Source organism: Dinoponera quadriceps, unplaced genomic scaffold (genome assembly GCF_001313825.1).
Source record: "Dinoponera quadriceps isolate SergipeBrazil2010 unplaced genomic scaffold, ASM131382v1 scaffold343, whole genome shotgun sequence".
Lineage (NCBI taxonomy): Eukaryota > Metazoa > Arthropoda > Insecta > Hymenoptera > Formicidae > Dinoponera > Dinoponera quadriceps.
The window spans coordinates 200,287-218,326 of record NW_014554441.1 but is presented as its reverse complement, the minus strand read 5'-3'; the positions used below and the strand labels follow the sequence as shown (position 1 = coordinate 218,326).

The 18,040-nt window shown below is 41.6% G+C and overlaps 2 protein-coding genes across 4 annotated transcripts in view; one reads left to right on the top strand and one right to left on the bottom strand.

The window, feature by feature from the left end:
* The window catches only part of LOC106748504 (phosphatidylinositol 3,4,5-trisphosphate 3-phosphatase and dual-specificity protein phosphatase PTEN), a 25,109-nt gene extending 8,452 nt beyond the window's left edge, over positions 1 to 16,657 (top strand). The window contains exon 9 of one of the 3 annotated variants that reach the window (XM_014627162.1): positions 16,495 to 16,657. In XM_014627162.1, coding sequence (XP_014482648.1) covers positions 16,495 to 16,571 — 77 coding nt within the window. In that variant the 3' untranslated portion in view covers positions 16,572 to 16,657. The other 2 variants (XM_014627178.1, XM_014627171.1) reach the window with 2 other exon arrangements.
* Positions 13,944 to 16,596, bottom strand: LOC106748554 (methyltransferase-like protein 14 homolog). The gene is made up of 6 exons (XM_014627216.1): positions 16,503 to 16,596; positions 16,029 to 16,370; positions 15,742 to 15,918; positions 15,352 to 15,669; positions 14,844 to 15,226; positions 13,944 to 14,288 (listed from the first exon to the last, which is right to left on the bottom strand). The coding sequence occupies exons 2-6, from the start codon at positions 16,083 to 16,085 to the stop codon at positions 14,051 to 14,053; spliced, it is 1,173 nt and encodes a 390-aa protein (XP_014482702.1). The 5' UTR covers positions 16,086 to 16,370; positions 16,503 to 16,596; the 3' UTR covers positions 13,944 to 14,050.
* Positions 16,658 to 18,040: the final 1,383 nt, after the last annotated feature.

The window sequence follows — 18,040 nt, the reverse complement described above, 5'->3', positions numbered from 1 at the left end:
CCCCCGCCCAACCCCTTTGATTTCCCCCCAACACTCGTGCTCATGTAGGTGTCGAGGACACACTTGTGTACCCTGTGTACGATATTTTTCGGAACGCATGGATATGTCGTATGTGTCATGGATTGTCTCCCCTCGGTCTGTCGACGGGCAGAACGAGCATTGGGGATTTGCTCTGGTTCTTTGGTCTCGGCGTTCGACATCGAACGGATTATTCGAATATCGAGTTACATTCTCTCTCTTATCTTCTCCTCCTTTCGCTCTGTTCTCTTTCCTCTCTTTCCGTTCTAACGCCGTTCTCTCGTATCTCGCCCCGTTGCATGCAAGTAATTTATAGCCGCGACTACCTTCGAAGATTGTTACGACGTCCGAAACGTGTGTAAGATCTGTGAGCAACGTGTCTGTTTTACTGTTTAATAATTACTTTTTTGTGATACTATCGNCTCTCTCTCTCTCTCTCTCTCTCTCTCTCTCTCTCTCTCTCTCTCTCCTTATTTCTTTCTTTCTCTATATTTTTCTTTCTGTCACTTCCCGTCTCTATCTCGTTCTCATCATTATTAGTCGTATCATTGGTAGAATATATTGTATTAGTACTATTAATTGTGTTACTATTATAGAAAACGCTACTGCTGTTATACTGTCGCTATATTTTCAACACCCCCAGTTCGCGAGAATCGTCTTTACTTTATGATTGCCTAGTATATAATTAAGATGTTAACGACTTTTCAGTGTAATGCTACGTTACGAATGTACTTCTGTAATTCGTATTTTAAGGATAAGATTATTATTATTATTATTATTATTATTATTATTATTATATACATATACATTACACACAAGTACATATGGTACTATACGTTTTGTAATATTTTCTATTTGCGGCGCCTATATTTCTATGTAGAGAACATACATGTTACTTTTTTCAATCCTATACTCGGACGATGTTTTCTTCCCTTTATATTCTCACCCTTTCTGCTCTGTTTCTCTCCCTCTGCTTTCCGAACAGTATCGATACCGATATTTACGACATCTCGTAATTGCAACCGCGTTTCTCTACGCTTGATAATCCGACGCGCCTGTCGGGGACGGTGAATCCATAAGCCTATTCTACAATACGTCGTATGTCATTGTCGGATGTCAGAACGCAGCCGATGGTCTAATGAGGAGAACTAACTTTCGAAAAACTAAATTCTCTCATTGGACCATCGGCTGCGTTCCGGCATCTACAGCGGCATGCGACGTATTGTAGAAAAGGCTGTATCGCGATTCGCGCGTCCGAAGCGCGTACGTTTAGATTAAAATATGAATTCCGTGAAGCTAGCATTTTCTTTTTTATCCATCTCTCCGAACGTCATTGTATCGTACGTGCTTTCCTACATAGAAATGTCACATAGCGCAATCCATGTTGCGATCCCGATAGATTTTTCCACCCATTCATTACGTACTCGTTTTCCTTTTTTTTTTTTGCATTATTGCATTATTTATTAGATCGCAGTCATTTTGTGCGAACGACATCATCACGCGTGGATCCTAATCGCGCAATGCAACACTTCACATATTCTCTCTCTCTCTCTCTCTTTTTCTTTCTCTACTTTTATGCATCGTATGTATGTTCACTGCATGTGGTCGGAATGCGTATAAATCATTGCAAGTTGCTGTTATCGATATATTTGTCGTATTATTATCATCAGAGCATCCGCTCGCGTGACTTGCGAGCGAAACGATAACGTTTCTTCACAGTGAGGGTGAGGGTGTAGGAGTGACGCAAAACGAATTCGGCGTTAGTAGAGCCCGATCTTCTCGATGCGGGGGTGAAGTACACATGATGATACATTCCGAAAGTACGGACTGTCGTGCGAGACAGGTCGCGCGATTTGTCTCGCTCACGGGGATAATCGGGAGCAAAGAATCGGGAAAGCGCGCGCGAAGAGCACTTTTTGCCCTCCACCGTCGTCCTTTACATGTGTAAGACTGCCGTCGAAGATAAGCCTCTGTGCGAGCAATGATGACTGACCGATTGTGTCTCTCTGTGTCTGTTCACCCTTAGTGGACTTGGGCCAGCGCGTCGGCCGGTACCGTCTTCTGTCAGATGGAGGGATGATAGATCTTTTGTGAGCCCATCGCCAATCACCCCTAATCATCTCTCTCGACTTCGGTGTCATTGGCATTTTAATTATCAGACACGTACACGCACACATACACATCTACACGTATTATATATATATATACACACACATATGCGCGCGTGCCACGGAAACATTATGTAGCGCGTTACGCAGAGACACCGCGAAACTTACATCCGTTGTCATCGCCGAGCGTCGCGAGAGAATACACGTTCAACGTCTACTACGTTTAATTACATTTAAGCTTTTGTACTTGAGTTAGCATTTTATTTACGCTACGTAAAAGGAAGCCAATGTGATTTTTTTCTACGTAAAGAAGAAAAAGCAAAAAAAAATGAAGAAAAAAGGTAGGAAGGAAGGAAGGAAGATAAGAAGGACCGCTATCTTGCCGTTACGATTGATAATGATTTCGCGCGAGCCGAAGCGATTAGAGATTAGGTTTTGCGAGAGTGATTTAAATGCATTGTGGAGTGAGTGCTGGTGGACGATGACTGGAAGCGGAAGCAGCGGCGAGCGAGAGTGATTGGGACGCGAAAGTATTTATTGTCCGCGTAAGAATCTAATCAAAATTAACGTACTCTTCTCACAGGTTCACTAACAACTCTTACCGTTCATATAATCACACTTTACTTGTGAATTCTTTTTTTCTTTTTCGTCTCTCTCGAATAAGTTACGCCTTTAGACAACGTCGAGCTCACATTATTCTGCATGGCACGATCATTTTTCTTTCCCCTCCACTTACATAGATATCGAACACGCAGACAATTTTCGACAAAAGTCGACGCGAAAATTACGAAGTGAAGATCACGAGCGACATGTGAAATTCGTATATCATCAAAATTTCTATCGAGATATGGTGCGACCTCACGACCGAATGGTCCATACCGAAAATTGTTCACGTGGTGTGAGAGCTCAGACGGAAATTGTTGAGTGTAAATGACACTTCTTGAACGCTGAAGATATCCCTACTCTGTCACGTAACCGTGCGTGTATCCATTGTTACTTTTGTTTAAACGCGACAAAAAGAAAGAATCATTATTTTTTGGGGGGTATTCGAGAAACACTCGATCGGACCCAAATTGAAATTTTGATTCCGCATTAACTTTGCAAATTCCGTCGACGTATTTCATACGATATAATACTTGTTACTTTTCTTTGCTTGCAAACCTGTGATTAATGGTTTCCCTTAGTTTTCTATTTTTTTTTCTTGACAAGCACGTACATATATGTACTTGACTGTATATACACACATACACAACTAAACTCTTCTCAAAACGACAAATATAGAGACATTGTGTCCGTTAAGTAGAGAAGAAGCACGGTCGAAAAACAAATGAACGGGCTATATGGCGTAGCGGAAGTGCATGTTTATATATGAATACTATATGGACTGAGATGAAGAAGAGAGAAAGAAAAAAAAGAAGATAATGCTGTAAAGAAACGAATATTTTTCATAAAAATAAAATATCGTATATAAGTCAATAATAACGTCTAGAGAGAATAATATGTCAAATATATCCGCCATCGCGCGATTTTCTTCGCTGAAACAAGCCGATTCTTATCGTGTATCCCCGCGAGTCTCTCTCTCTCTCTCTCTCTCTCTCTCTCTTTCACGGTCACATTTTCGCACACGCATTCGCGATCGAGCGGAGATCTCGCGGGGATGGGAGCGGAATTTGTTGTGCTGATAGAGCTCAATATCGACTGGTAATAACGCGCAATCTCGATGAGAAATCGAGATCGAAAAAGTGTTCGTCGAATCGGTCGAAGAATTCACAGCCGAGGGAAGTCCCTCATGACACACCTTTCGGGATTATCCTTGCGCACCTCGTACTTTGATAAAATTATTACGATTATCGCGCGATACATCACGTACCGTACACACAACACACACAAACGCACACGCACGCATGCGGAAAGCAACACGTATGCGTTACCTTACTCGAGAACACTTTTCGATTGTTATACAATCATGAAATTTCGGTCGATCCCCGAAATCTTTCGTCCCCTGTATGCGACGGTTCTCTTTTCGAGAATGAATATTTCACAAACGCCACGAGTCTTTCTCTCGTCGCGTACAAACGAAATCCTGCGACTGTTTTCCACTTAATATTCAGCGCTATTTCATCATACGAAGTGCTTAATAGATTCATACACACACCCACACACACACACACACACACACACAAATATAAATATGTAGATAAGTGTCTCGCGCGATCCACGGGGATGCTAGCGCGAGCGCGCAGGTTTACGCGTACAGCCGAGGTTCGGCTTCTTCGGCATCCGCCGACTTGTTTTCGGCGCGACTTCCGTTGCATCATCATCTTGCGTTGCATCGACGACACTTGCGGGGTATTGTTGTACCACACAATTATAAGATGCAGCTGGTGCGCGCCACGACCTGCCGTTTCTCGAAGCGTATCGTCGACATCATCTCCTCGCGCGAACGCTAACTTCGGCGAACCTCCTCCGAGAGCCACGTGATGTGCATCCGGCATCTTGGTTGCACTCTCCCGTTCTCGGCTTTGCGATACGGTTCGGAGGTCGTTGACCGTTGCATAATCGCCGAAAAGAGCTCGCGGGTGGACACGATTTTTTCGATTAATAAAACGTACAGAACGGATTAATCGCACAATGACGATTTGTCCTCGCAACGGCGTCTCGCAAGTTTCCAGCGAATCGCATATCTTGTTAATCGCATACCAGTTTCACGGTTTCTTTGGAACATAGTTCCCTTACTTCATTAAAGAAACCTACTAAAGGCCATAGTTATTTTCATAAAGGTTTTTAATTGAAGAATTTATCTATTTATTTCTCAGAGATTTCAGATTAGACGTATCAGAATTATTTTTATTAGAGAGGCTACTTATGTATATATATGTATATATATATACAACTAACTTAACTATTTTTATCTAGGCGTAAACATAACGGGAAAAATTGGATGCCGAAAATGTAAGAATAAAATTATATTTTACTCGAGTGAAGGAGAGATTTTATATTGAATAAAAGAGAAGCATCTTATAGAGGTGGAGCGTTAGTCGTTAATTAAATTGTAGAACGATTTACTCTACGTAAACGTGCGTATAAGAGAAAAACCACAAATCAAAGAGCCGCAAGCTCAGCCGGGTCAAAATCCCATCGCGTTTTATGACGACTAGTCCGGCAAAAACGAGACGCCTCCAAGTATCGAAGATACGGATTCGAAGATCAATTCAGAGGGAGATTCTCACAGAGGATCTGTATCGTTTATTAATCGAAAAAAGAAAAAAAAACGAGAGACGCTCGGATCAGAGGTGCTCGCTTCGAGAAGAAGGAACACACCACGTTTCCGTGCCGTCGATAGCGAAACCACGAAGGGGATGGGAGGATCAACGAAGCCGTCGTTCTTTTGATAATTAACGTTGTACAAAGTGCGTGTGCGAGAGAAAGCAGGGAAGAAAAAGAGAAGAAAAATTGAAACAGAACAAAACAGGAGGAAACTGAACGTTTCGATTTCTTCGCTATTTTACGCCTGTGTACCAGCGATTGTTACGTACACCTTTATATAGTGATATAAAAGTGAATCTCGGTGCTCGCGTGGGAGCGAGTCGAAAACCGCTGAGGAAACGTGTTTCCCTTCGTCGTTAGATAGGATAACGCAATCGAGTAAACGCTGCGTGTCTGAGAGAAGTAAAGAGAGTTGTAGCGCGCGAGAAGCTTATTTTTCAGTAGCGAACGACTCACACAGCTCGATTTTTCATCCCCCCTCCTCCCCCGTCCGAAACTGAATGTGCTGCAGAACGTACGCTGCACCGGAGAATGTTGCGGACTACGGATGATGCGTGAATACGACTTTTATACAGCTGCCGATGTTTCTGTTATTCCTATTTGCGCGTAGAATTCTATATATGGTAACGATATAACGATACCATCGTCAGTCTTCGATCCGTACGTTTTAAGGGCGTTTATTACATCGGCTGACGCAGGAGAAGGGTGAGGACGCGACGGAGATGTACTTTTGCGCGGATTCAAAGTTCAGAGTTTGCTCAAAACAAAAAGTTCGAGAATATATATATATATATATATATATATATATATAAAATCGTAGAACTCGCGTGAAAATTGGACTGAAAAAAATCACCCGTCGCGAGTTTTACCGATCGCCACACGTGCATTCGCTCTTTCCGGGCCGTGATTTTTTGATTGTAAATTTATCGTTTAAATCTGAGACCAAAAGTAAAGGAAAAAAAGTAAAAAGAGAGAAAAATGACTGGACGTTGCGCTTGGAGAATACATCTCTTCTGGCTCCCCGGCTTCCTGATGCGCCTCGTGCTGGTGAGAACTCGCAAACACGACGTCGGACGACAACTCCCCTTGTACATTTCATCACAAACGATACGTCTGCCCGACATTCGGCCGTTTTACATTTACGCGATAAACGTATTTTTGTACTTTCTCCTTATTATTAAATTGAACGCAGGTGCATACGCCGCGCATCTACGCTCGTGCATATAAAAATATATAGGATCTTATATTATATATTACGAGTATTAATTGACGCTTACGAATTGCCCGTGATTTCTCATTTGGAAGACGAGAAACGTTCTAGATCGGTTATTTGCGCGTGGGGGCGATCCTTTAAAGAGGAGAGAAAAGAAAAGCAAAGAAGAGTAAAAGAAAAAGGAAAAGAAAGGAGGGAGAAGTTCAAAAAAAGAAGAAAACCGTAAAAGGATAAAAATAAAAAAATGATGTGTTTACTTCGCCGATTTTTTATAAGCACCATCGGTGTTTTTGTCGACGGATAAGATTTTGTCATAAGATTGTGAATATTACATACGTTAGTTACTGACAAATAAATGTTACACGATGCAGTTTGTGTAAGAATATCCCTGGTGTTCTTTCGAGCGAGTTGTCTCTTTCTCTTCCCTTTGATTTCGTTTGTCCGATTAATCCGATACTGTTCAATACGGCTACACCTGTGTCGCGCAAAATTCGAGACCGTGTGACGAAAAACTGCAATTACTTGTATCGTTGTCGGTCGTTTGCAGAACTCGCTTAAAAGAAGTTCAAACACCGTCCGACCAGAGCTATGCGTTTTATCTCATACGGATATCCGTATTTGCGGTTACACAAAAGCCTTTATACGAGGGGAGCAAAATACGTGTTCGATCTCAATGTCTCTGCAGTTATTATTATCATTATGTTACCGTACTCTGGATTGTCGAGGCTGCTGCTTTGACATGCGACGATACCCATCGGATCGACCTGCGAATGCAAGAGCACGCACGATCGATCTTCCCGTTGCTATTTGTTGCGACTGAAACATTTGCAACGATTAAGATATCTGCAATGAGCGAATTCCTAAGCAGCGGATGAAACTCAGAGCGAATCTCTTTAAGAGTAAGTGATATAAACGCGCGTGTCTCTGACTTTTTATATTACCTTTCCTCCGCTCATAATTAGGTTGCTCCACGTTTGACGAACGGTAAGTCGAAGAGAGCGATGGAGCTAGCTTATCGAGAAGTTTACGTTTTCTGCGGAATCCAACGCAGCGCAACAGAACATACTTATTTGCCTCCGCATAATAATTTCCCCCGGGAGTTCGACGCGCATCTCCCCCGTCCGAGAACGATCCAATTCGCAGTCACGTTTATATATTTAGAGAGCGTCCCGAAGAAATTCGAATAACACAAAGTGCATGTGTTCTCCTCCGACGGTGCGCAGATCGAATTTGCAATTTAAACGCCTTTCTCTCTCGCGGAATTGGACGGAAGTTCGGGGTGGCGACGGGTCGAGCTCCGCTCGGAAAGGACGGAAGATCAATGGCGAGCTTCGTGTTTCTCACGTTTTCCGTGTGTACACGAGTGACGTTTTCTTATTTCTCTCTTTGAGTTTACCCTTTTCTTTCTTTTTCTTCCTTCATTTGTCTTTCTCTCGTTCCCCCTTTTTCTCGCTTATTCTCGCTTCTTCATAAACATAAACGTTCATTCGCAGCTCCCTCTCGCCCCCACCCGCCCCTAACCGTCACTTCCTCGTTGACCGTCGGTTGACCCAGAAAATTACACCTCGCATCGCGCGCTCGCCTTTCTCCACGACTGACGATAGGTCTGCTTGCAGGGGAGTCGACATATTTGTGACTGTTGAGACTTGACTGATGGTGGGGCCGATCACAGCTAAAACACTCTTCACTGACGATCAACCGCCTCTGACGCGCAACGACGCACCGCTCGAATGATCGGATCGGTCGGTCGGTCGGTCGATCGATCGAACGAACGAACGATCAGTTGCGGATGATGAAAAAAATGGCAAACAAAAAAAGAACAACCATCGCATCCCCCGCCTGTGCCGCATCCGCCACCACACGCATGCATTGTTACATCCGCCCCCCCAACCCCCCCGTTACCGACTTCTTCTCGGTATACGCACATACACACAGTTACACGCATACAAATTGATGCTTCGCGCGGATAGGAATTCTGTGTTGCGTCGTAATTATTTAGAATTAATTAATTTAATATAAAACGCGTCGCGTCGCGTGGCGCGATCGTGGTGATACATACACGTAAACACGTGAACGACTTTTATATAAAAGGAACCAGGCCAGCCAGTTTTAAGCAATTTCGAAAATGGCTTTCTCCGCCCCCGGAGGAATGCATTTGTGGGGAAGACGAGTTGAAAAAAAAGAGATAGATAGATAGATAGATAGATAAATAGAGAGAGGGAGAAGGAGAGAGAGAGAGAGAGAGAGAGAGATTCATCGCGCAACGTTGCTTTCATATGTACATTCGTAAAGCGATATTATTAATTCTAGTTGAATTTTAAACAAATCCGGGGGATATCCGGTATATGTATATATTGGTAATTGAATTTTAAAATCGAGAATCGTGTTTGGTCAAGACGAATTCTCGTATCGGCTGTGTTTTTCGTTTTGTGGACATTATTTTTACGACGGATACTAATTTATAATGAAGGGGAGTAGCGACTTCTTTTGCGAGGCGATGCGAAGTGAGACGAAGCTCTCGGTTACTTCTGTGCAAAAGCCGTCCATTACCGGGGAAGTGCCTATGCTCTTTTTCTCTTGTAAGAACGAACACTCTTGTAAGAACGAACGAACGGCAGAGAGCGAATTGTTTCTAGTCTCTCTCTCTCTCTTTCTCTCCCTCTGTCTCGCAGTCGGAGACGGATCGATTTCTCATGTGAAATATGATGAACGGAAATCTCGAAGGAATGTTAATATGTGCCACAGTTTGCACACATTTTTCCCACCGACGAAATTGAGAACGTTAATTAAATCGTCACGATTGCGAGCCCCTGCTCACGGGCTTGCTTGGCAATTGATCATAGCAAAAGTCGAATGACAGCACACGATGCAAATAGTGTGTGTGACCTTTAACCCTTTGCACTCGAGGGCTCCGGAGCGGAGCCATTTAAAATTTGTTTTCAACCTCGAGGGCTCCGCTATGGAGACAATGCAAATAACTTTCAGTTTATAACATAAAGACAAAGACAAATCGTAAAAACTATTGTGTGTAGGATATTCCGCTCTTGCTATTTGCATTGTCTCCATAGCGGAGTCCTCGAGTTTGAAGACAAATTTTAAATGGCTCCGCTCCGGAGCCCTCGAGTGCAAAGAGTTAATTGTACTTTTATATTTTTACTTTATTGTACTGTTATACGTCGAATCATAATAAGAATTATAATAATAATAAGAACGCATTTTCCCTGAGAATACACGGTTAGTTACATGGAAAGTTACAGTACACAGTGTAAGTATTGGTCTTTTATTATACTTTTATCTGATAGATAAAAGTATAATGGAGATACTTGCGTTTCTCCTGATTACTCCGTTGCAATTGTGACGTTGGGTGTTTCGTATACTGTCATTTTGGCTCTTGTTAAAATCGATAATCGCATAAACTTATGAATAGCGGCCCGTAATCGCGGCCATTCGATGCTCTTTTAATTTCAACGAGGAAAGCATCTGCAAACCGTTGCGCGGGCAAATGTACGACCAGCCTATGCACAGCGCGCGTAAATGAGACGAATCGTGTCTTTCTGTCTCTATTTTTCTATCTCTTTCTTTTCCTTTCTTTATTATTAATTTTTTTAATTTATTTAAGAAATCGTCCCCGGGGAGAAGAAGAGAGCAGTAGCAATATTCGCGCTTTCGTAACTTATTTATTTACACTTCCCGACGTGTATTTTGTTTTTCCTTTTCCTTAAATCATGTAAATTCGACATCGTGAAAGCGTTTTTTTTCGGAGTCTTCTCGCAGGCACGAAAGACGATCGATTTTCACGTAGATCATGTATGTCCGATTTCTCTGTCGCAACTATATTTTCACGCGCTGATATTATTATTATTATTATTATTATTATTTAAGTTTGACTTTCACGTCGGCCTAATTTGTTACGATACTACCGTTTTTCCCGTTGTCAGCGTTAAGTGAAGCTGAGGATCGCGCAAGTTACTCGGCGAGCTTGCGAATTAACTTGTCCGATAATTCGTCCATAAAGAGCGATCATCCGTTTTTAGTACAATCGTGTTGAAACGATAAGATGAACGACTACGACGATGACAACGAATGATTGTTGATTAACGTGCGCATTGGTGTTTAACAACGCAAATACAATTGTTTCTATCCAGATATGGTGCGCTTTGTTATCTCTATTATCGGATCGGATCGTACGTATTTTATTTATGACAACGCACGTTGCAGTACCGGAGTTTCTTCTTTAAATACTCTCCATCGATCTTTTCCCTATTTTTTTTTCTTTATTTTTTTATCGTTTTTTTTTCTCGTATTATGCCACTCAAGATTAACGAGGATTAACAACGAGGGAATGTGGGGAGCGATGTTGCGCAAGCAAATGGAAAGAGAAGAACACGCGTAGCGTCGCGCGTAAGACGCGTTACGAAAGGACAATTAGACTACGTAATAAGATCCATCTAGCTGAATTACGATAGAAGATCTTTTTTTTTTTCCTTTTTTACATTAGATCGATAAGACCGTAGCGATAAATGTAACACCGTTTGACTTATCACGCGTTTTTTAGTATATTTAATATTCTCGAAAAAAAAAAGGAAAACACAGAAAAGAAGAAAAAAAAAAGATGGAAGAAGAGGAAGAAACGGAAGAAGAAGAAGAAATAGGAGGAGAGAGATACCTTTCGTTGTAGTAATAAAAGGAAAACAATATCTCACGCATATCCCGCAAGTATAGGAACTACTTAGGCGTTAAACGTTACACGTTACAAAATACATCTCCCCCCCCCCCGCCCCCCGACGTCGAAGTCGAATATCTATCTCCGCGCGCGAAGAAAAAAAGACGCACTCGAACTCGATAAGTGGACGTGGAATTCCCATCTCCAGATAGATTTCACTACCGGAAGCTTTACTGGGACCAATAAAAGTAATTTGTTAGTCAGCGTACTCGTTTCTCCGACGGTAATAATCGGAGCCGCGTAGCGTGACGCGCGGCCGCCCACGGCGACTGCGATGACGATGACGAGGACGGCGACGAAGACGGTGACGTTGACGATGACGACGATTTAATCTTAAGAGCTCTATTTATGGTATATTAAACTAATAAACTTCGACTCAGCCTATAGAGTACAAAACGCAACGTGACTTGATCTCAGATAAAAATAGAAAATTATTTTCGCTTCTCAGCCTCTGAAGAGCGCGCGGCATGTCTTTCGATTGATACAATGTATAAGGAAGCGCGTATGCGCGAAGAAGGAATCGCGCTTCAAAGAAAGGACAAAGAGTTCTTACGTTTTCGGAACGAAACGAGACGGGAACAGGGGAAGGAAAAGGAGAAAAGAAGGAAGAAGGGAGAGGAACGGATAATCGGGATCCTCCGATCTTCGGTTCATCGCGAGTCGATCGAACAATTTTTCCTGACTGCAAAATTCTTTTCTATTTAATATTTTTTTTTCTTGATTTTTTCGAACATTTCTCCTGGCTACAAAATTCTTTCCGGCTGAATATTTTTTCTTTTTATTTTTTCGGCCATCCACGGCGGATTTGTTCGTCGCGTTTACGCGAAGATAAAAGTGTTTGTGAGCCTCGAGAGTAAATTCTAATAGATATTATAAAATGTTATATTATTCGAGATATCGATCGAGAAGCGTTCACGCCTCACGGCGGAGAGGTTCAAAACACACGAGACAGGCTGTTGTTACTCACTCATTATCAGATCGACGACGACGCGACAAAGAAGAAGCCTTCGCGAGAGAGTATACCGCGATAAGTAAAATCGCGAACGCGACATCACACACTCGTCTTCTTTCCCTAGATCGTTTTCTACTTTTGTACGCGCTTAACTCGGTGATATCCCGAACGACTGACGAGTTGTGCGCCTTCTCCTTTTTACTCTCGCTCGGCTGAGGATACTTTTCAATTTTTTTTTTCTTCTTTACTCTGTTAATTTAACTAATCCGTGCACCAGTCGCGTAAGACTCCGCGATTCATTTCCTCGTGGTCCGTTTCCCGCGACGAGAAACCGCGCGAGAAGAATGCCTCTTTTATTTTTTTACGTACGCACCGTACACGTGTATAATCGCGCGTTTGTTCCTAGTGCGAGGTAGTTCACGGTTCCATCGTCGGTTGGAATTCGCCGTTGAATCGAATCTTACGCGATTCTCATCCGATCGGCCCAGCCCTCCCTCAAAACCGCGACTCCCTGGTCCAGTCCAATTTGATCGTGTTAACATCGTTTGTTAGAGAGAGAGAGAAAGGGAGAAAGAGAGAGAGAGAGAAAGAGAACAGGAAAAAATAGAGGCAATACTATGCTACTATCCGCAAAGTGTTAAGTTACATGTAATGCGTAAATGACAAGTGCGTTCATTACACACAATGTACCTTGCAATAAGAATAAGTTTGATATTAAAACGACATGCTCACTCATTTTTTTTTTGTTTCACCCTCCCGTCTCACGTCAATGTCCACCCACGCTTCCTTGTTGAGCACTTTCATGTTTTGCGCATGTTTCATTATATTTAAATTATTTTTTTTTTAACAAAGCTTCGACAGACATTTGACTTTTACTTAGCTCACAAGTGGTAATGAGACGCTCCCGATAATGACGATTTTTCATTAATACCGAAGATTAAAGAATCTCAATTAGAAACTCAGGCTTTAGGCACGTAAATCTGAGCAGACAAAGAGCAGACAAAAATATGGAGCTTGATTTTGCGATTAGTTTCAAGTAGACTTTGCGCAAATCTCACTTGAGGATTGCTTAGCGAGATATTTGACTTTGAATTTAATCTTACTAAGCGCTCAGACACGATGAAAAATGAGGAACAAGGAAATAAATATAAGGGATTAGGAATAAATTAGAAATAGTTTAAAACAAATAAAAGAAGTAAAAAATAAGATATATAAGAACGTTTTAAAATGAAATCACCGCTTGTATTACATATTTTCTAATGAATCTTTGTTGTCATCATTAGCACTTTTATCATTTTCTTGATAATTACCGATTGATTCAAACTGACTTTTATTTGTATATTGATGATCATTAGACGTTTTGAAGATTAACCATCAGTCAATTTCTAGATACTATAAGCACATAAATAATAAGGAATAAAATTTCGACAGCGATTCTAATCTTAGTTCTTCATTCCTTTATTGTGGGTTGAAGCACAGTTATCCATATGTCAAAATTTATTTCCCTGTTCCTAATTCTCTATATTTAATTCTATGTTCCTTGCATTGCGTTTAAAAGCCCTAAAGACTTGGCAACTTTGTCCTGGAAACTTCGATTCTGAGTTTGTCATCGAGTATTCAAGATATTCTCTTGGAAAGATGGAAGACAAGAAAACGAGAGCGTCATGAGCACATGCTCTGTGATTCTTCTTATATTTATGTTCTCATCTTACAAGTAGTAATAATTTGAATAACGTTCGAAAATTCAAACACACAGTATTTAGTATTATTTATCTTCCTCTGCCTCTGCCGCGACTGAAGCCTCCTCTGCCACGGCCGGACACCTTCCCCTTCGGCGGCGGCGATTTCGGTCGAAGTGCTTCTATCCTCTCGGTGCAGCCGGTGGTGATCTGCCCGTTGGCGAAATAACTCTGGTACAAATCCGCGTTGAAGTTGGTGTTGGTCAGTTCCGGGCCAACGGTGAGCCAGCCCGGCCTGATAGTGCTATCACGACCGAAAAGATGCAACCTAAAACACGAAAGTAATGAAAGTTTACGAAAATAATGATACGAATGAAAGAGAGAATAAGATTCGGAATTATCTTATATCTTGGAAGATGTAACGATCCGTGATTTCTCTTACAAACAAACACTCCATGTTGCAATTTGTTTGATTACAACAAAGAAACCCGGACGTTAATTTTGCATACTTAATGGTATCTTTGTATATATGCAGCAGTATTTCTTTATTATTTTCATTGCTATTTATTTTAGTGCTGTCGATACGAATCAGATATCTAAGTATCTATTTGGTACTTGACACTCGAGTATATCCAGTAGCAAAAATCGCGAGTGATAACCAGATAATATTCATCTCTCACCTGTTATTGATTTCCGTAGCGGCTGATTTTGCACCAGCTAACTTTATCTCTTATTTTTTTCTCAAAAGTATTATGTAATCAAGCAATCTTTTACACGTCAATTTTTTTTACATGTTTTTACGAAACAACGCTACTCGATTTGCAATCGTGTCACAAAGTCAGGGTGATTCCGAACCGCTCTCTCCGTCCGTACACCTTCGTACCGTCTTCGGCCGAGGCAGAAATGCTCGATTATGTGGAAGATCTCCACGGGCTTCTCTATCGAGCCGTAGTCGGGCTCCTCGGATATGATGAGATCGATGTCGACGTTCGCGTGGATGAAGTCCCCGTCAGTGGAGCGCCGCACTGTACCCTTGATGCCCATTAGACAGTGCTCCTTGGTCCTCTGCAATACCGCCTTGCTGTCCAAGTTCTTGCTGTGGCCCGGATTGTTGATATTCGTGCGGATCCAACAAATGTCCTCGCAACGTCGGAAGCCCCATTTGCGCAAGCAGAACCGGCCCATGTCCAGGCCGTCGCTGCTACCGCACCAGAGGAACACGAAGCTCCGGTTGGCCGCCACCTCGCCGATATCCAGCTCCATTATCTGTGCGCAAACGAACCAGGGCTGAAACGCTACGCTCTGCCTTTCTTCCTCTTTCCTTTTCTGCTTTTTACTCTTGCAGTATAGTGTAATTGTTGAAAGGAAAGAAAAAGAAGAAACAAACTAACTTGGTCCCAATTCCAGAGTTGCACATTGGTCGCGCCGCATGTTCTCTGATATTCTTCCAAAGGTGGCTCTATAAGAATGACATCAAATTTACAATTGAGCTCTTTCAAGTTATACGACAGCAGGTCTGTTTTTAGATACATTGGTGGCGTCGCGGTCTCCGCGATCAGATCGTCCTTCAGCTTGATCAATTCGCGCAACTTAGGATACTCCTCGAATCTGTCGGCTAAGCCCACGTCCCTGATAAAATTCTGCGGTCGTTGGCCAGTGTCAATGAAGTGTTGACAATAGTCATTATGAGGATTAGACGATTGGGTTCCCTGAAAGCACACAGGACAGTGTTTCAGTGATTGAGAATGAGATGTACGAACTTCTAATGTGTACGCACGTACTTTCAAGAAGGTCGAGGAGTCTTTATATACAATTTCATCCGTTGGTGCAGCGTCATCTTTCAAATCCTTGATCGTATTATCAGACTTGTCATTGAACTGCTTCCCTCTCTTTCTCTGTGATTCCTCCACATCCGTTCCTAAGATTTGCCTCAGCTCGTCTACACTGGAAACTCCCAGCTGCGAAAACAAATGCACAAATGTATCAAGAATACTGTCGGAAACGCGCTCTTAACCTAAGAACGCAATAGCCACAATCTCCTTTTCTCCGGAATGTAAATCACGCTCACCGTTTGGGCCAAGAGTTTCTTGCGCTTCTGAGAACGCTCGCGTAGAGTTTGCAACATCGTTTACATTCCCATTCACCACTTATCGTTGATGTAAACACATCCAACCGGTTCTCGTTTCAGTTCCTCTCGCAACGCGTTAGACGAGTCGCGGAATAAAGTTGAAAGATGATGAACGATGCGTCGAATGCACTCATATTTTCTCGAAGAGGTCGATTTTCATCGGAATTGTGGATATTACTTGCACATTGCGGTCTTGTGTTTCATGAAATGACGCTGTCCATACGTGATGTGTATCTTCCCAATTACGAATGAAGAGGTTAAGGTTACTCCATCTCTTATCGACTGTACATGTAAAGGATGAGATTGAAATATAAAGACCTCCGATGTTATATGTGTTCTGTGTATTATCGGATGATTTTCGACAGAAATCAAATATAAGATTAATATCATATTATACTATTTATAGGTATTTACATAGGACGACTTTGTCAGCACGAGAAATCCTGTTCAAGATTTAGATCCCCTGCAAGTCTTTCACTTTGATATCAACGGAGCAGAAAGTCGGTAGCTGGAAAATGCAGCTCGCATCAACGAGAATTCTACTCGGACTACACGCGTGGAAAAACATCTCTAAGATTTCCCTACAGAATTATTTAATACCAAATTAGACAAACATATTATTAAAAAATAAAAATTCATAGCGGAAACTCAAGAATTAATAAAAGAATTTATTTAATTATAAAAGGTTACTTAGCCGAGATTTAAACGAACTATCTAGCGTAATCTAACGGTATCAATCAAAACGCTCATTCCGAAAAGAGTCTCGATTAAGTGGTGGATAAATGTTGGTAAAAAGAGGTTTGAGTCTTGGGTGTGTGATGTCACTTTAGTTGTAGAGTCTCCGCTACGAGCCGCCACCGTACTTATTTGAAGTGGTTAGAACTCAATACAAAAGTCAGATGCCTCTTTTATTTCTCAAGTAGTATGACTCATTGAATAGTCAGCCGCAATTATCTTATATTGACAATAATATTAATAGTATATATAAAAACCAAGGAAACTTTAAGTCATTATATTTATTTGTTAAGGTTCATTATATCTATTTTCTAAAATATCGCGGAGCAGAGCCGACATATTTTTCGAGACAAATTTGTTCGAGGCGGAAAGCAATTCGAGGATAAAACGGTGGTTTATCAGACGATGCGCCAAAACCACATTTTCCTCGTCACTCAACCTCTCGTCCCTCAATTCGTCATACACGCGTGTTATTCCTTCGCGAAGACTTAAGGAGGTGTGAAAGAGATCCGTTTGAGATGCGTGCCACGATAAACACGCGGCTAAAACAGCCTGAAAATGAAATCGTTGCAATGAAACGCTACTTTTAGATGCAATTATTTCATCATCGGCAAATCTAAAAAAATATAAAAATCCTGCTTTAATGTTTTAAACCAGATGATTAGACATTACTAATTAAGATTTTGCCTCCAGTTTAAAATGAAAATTAGCGTTTCCAAAATCAGGTTTTTGCAAAATTATTTTTCCTCAGATTAATTCTTCCAAAATTAGTTCCTTCAAAATTAATTTTTTCAAATTAGTTTCTCCAGAAAAAAGTGTTTCTAAAATTAGTTTTTTCAAGATCAATTTCTTCAAAATTAGTTTCTCCAAACTTAATTTTTTTACATATTTCGCCAGAAGTAATTTTTCCAAAATCAGTTTTTTCAAAATTATCTTTTTCCATCAAGAAAATCCATGAGTGGCGGATGGATGAATTTACCAAGCAAACGTCTCGTGGCAGCCAATAGGTTACACTGTCATTCCATTGGATCTCATGATCTTCCTGCTCTAATGCCTGGTCTAATTCAGCCGAATCATATTCTTGCTCATCCGTAATGACCGACGCGTCTTCCACGATTAGATGCTCGGGTGTCACTTCCATCGGCAAAAGAGTCGCAGGATCTACCTCGCCGTTTCCATTCAGCTGCTGAATCATCACTCGACGTTTCGGGAATAAC

Bases quoted from the DNA above. Each gene is read 5' to 3' on its own strand.
- LOC106748554 (XM_014627216.1), bottom strand. From the start codon at position 16,085: ATGTTGCAAACTCTACGCGAGCGTTCTCAGAAGCGCAAGAAACTCTTG. The intron at 15,227-15,351 runs GTTAGTTTGTTT...GTTTGCGCACAG, and splicing joins AACTCTGGAATTGGGACCAA to ATAATGGAGCTGGATATCGG. The intron at 14,289-14,843 runs GTACGAAGGTGT...TTCGTGTTTTAG, and splicing joins TTCTGCCTCGGCCGAAGACG to GTTGCATCTTTTCGGTCGTG.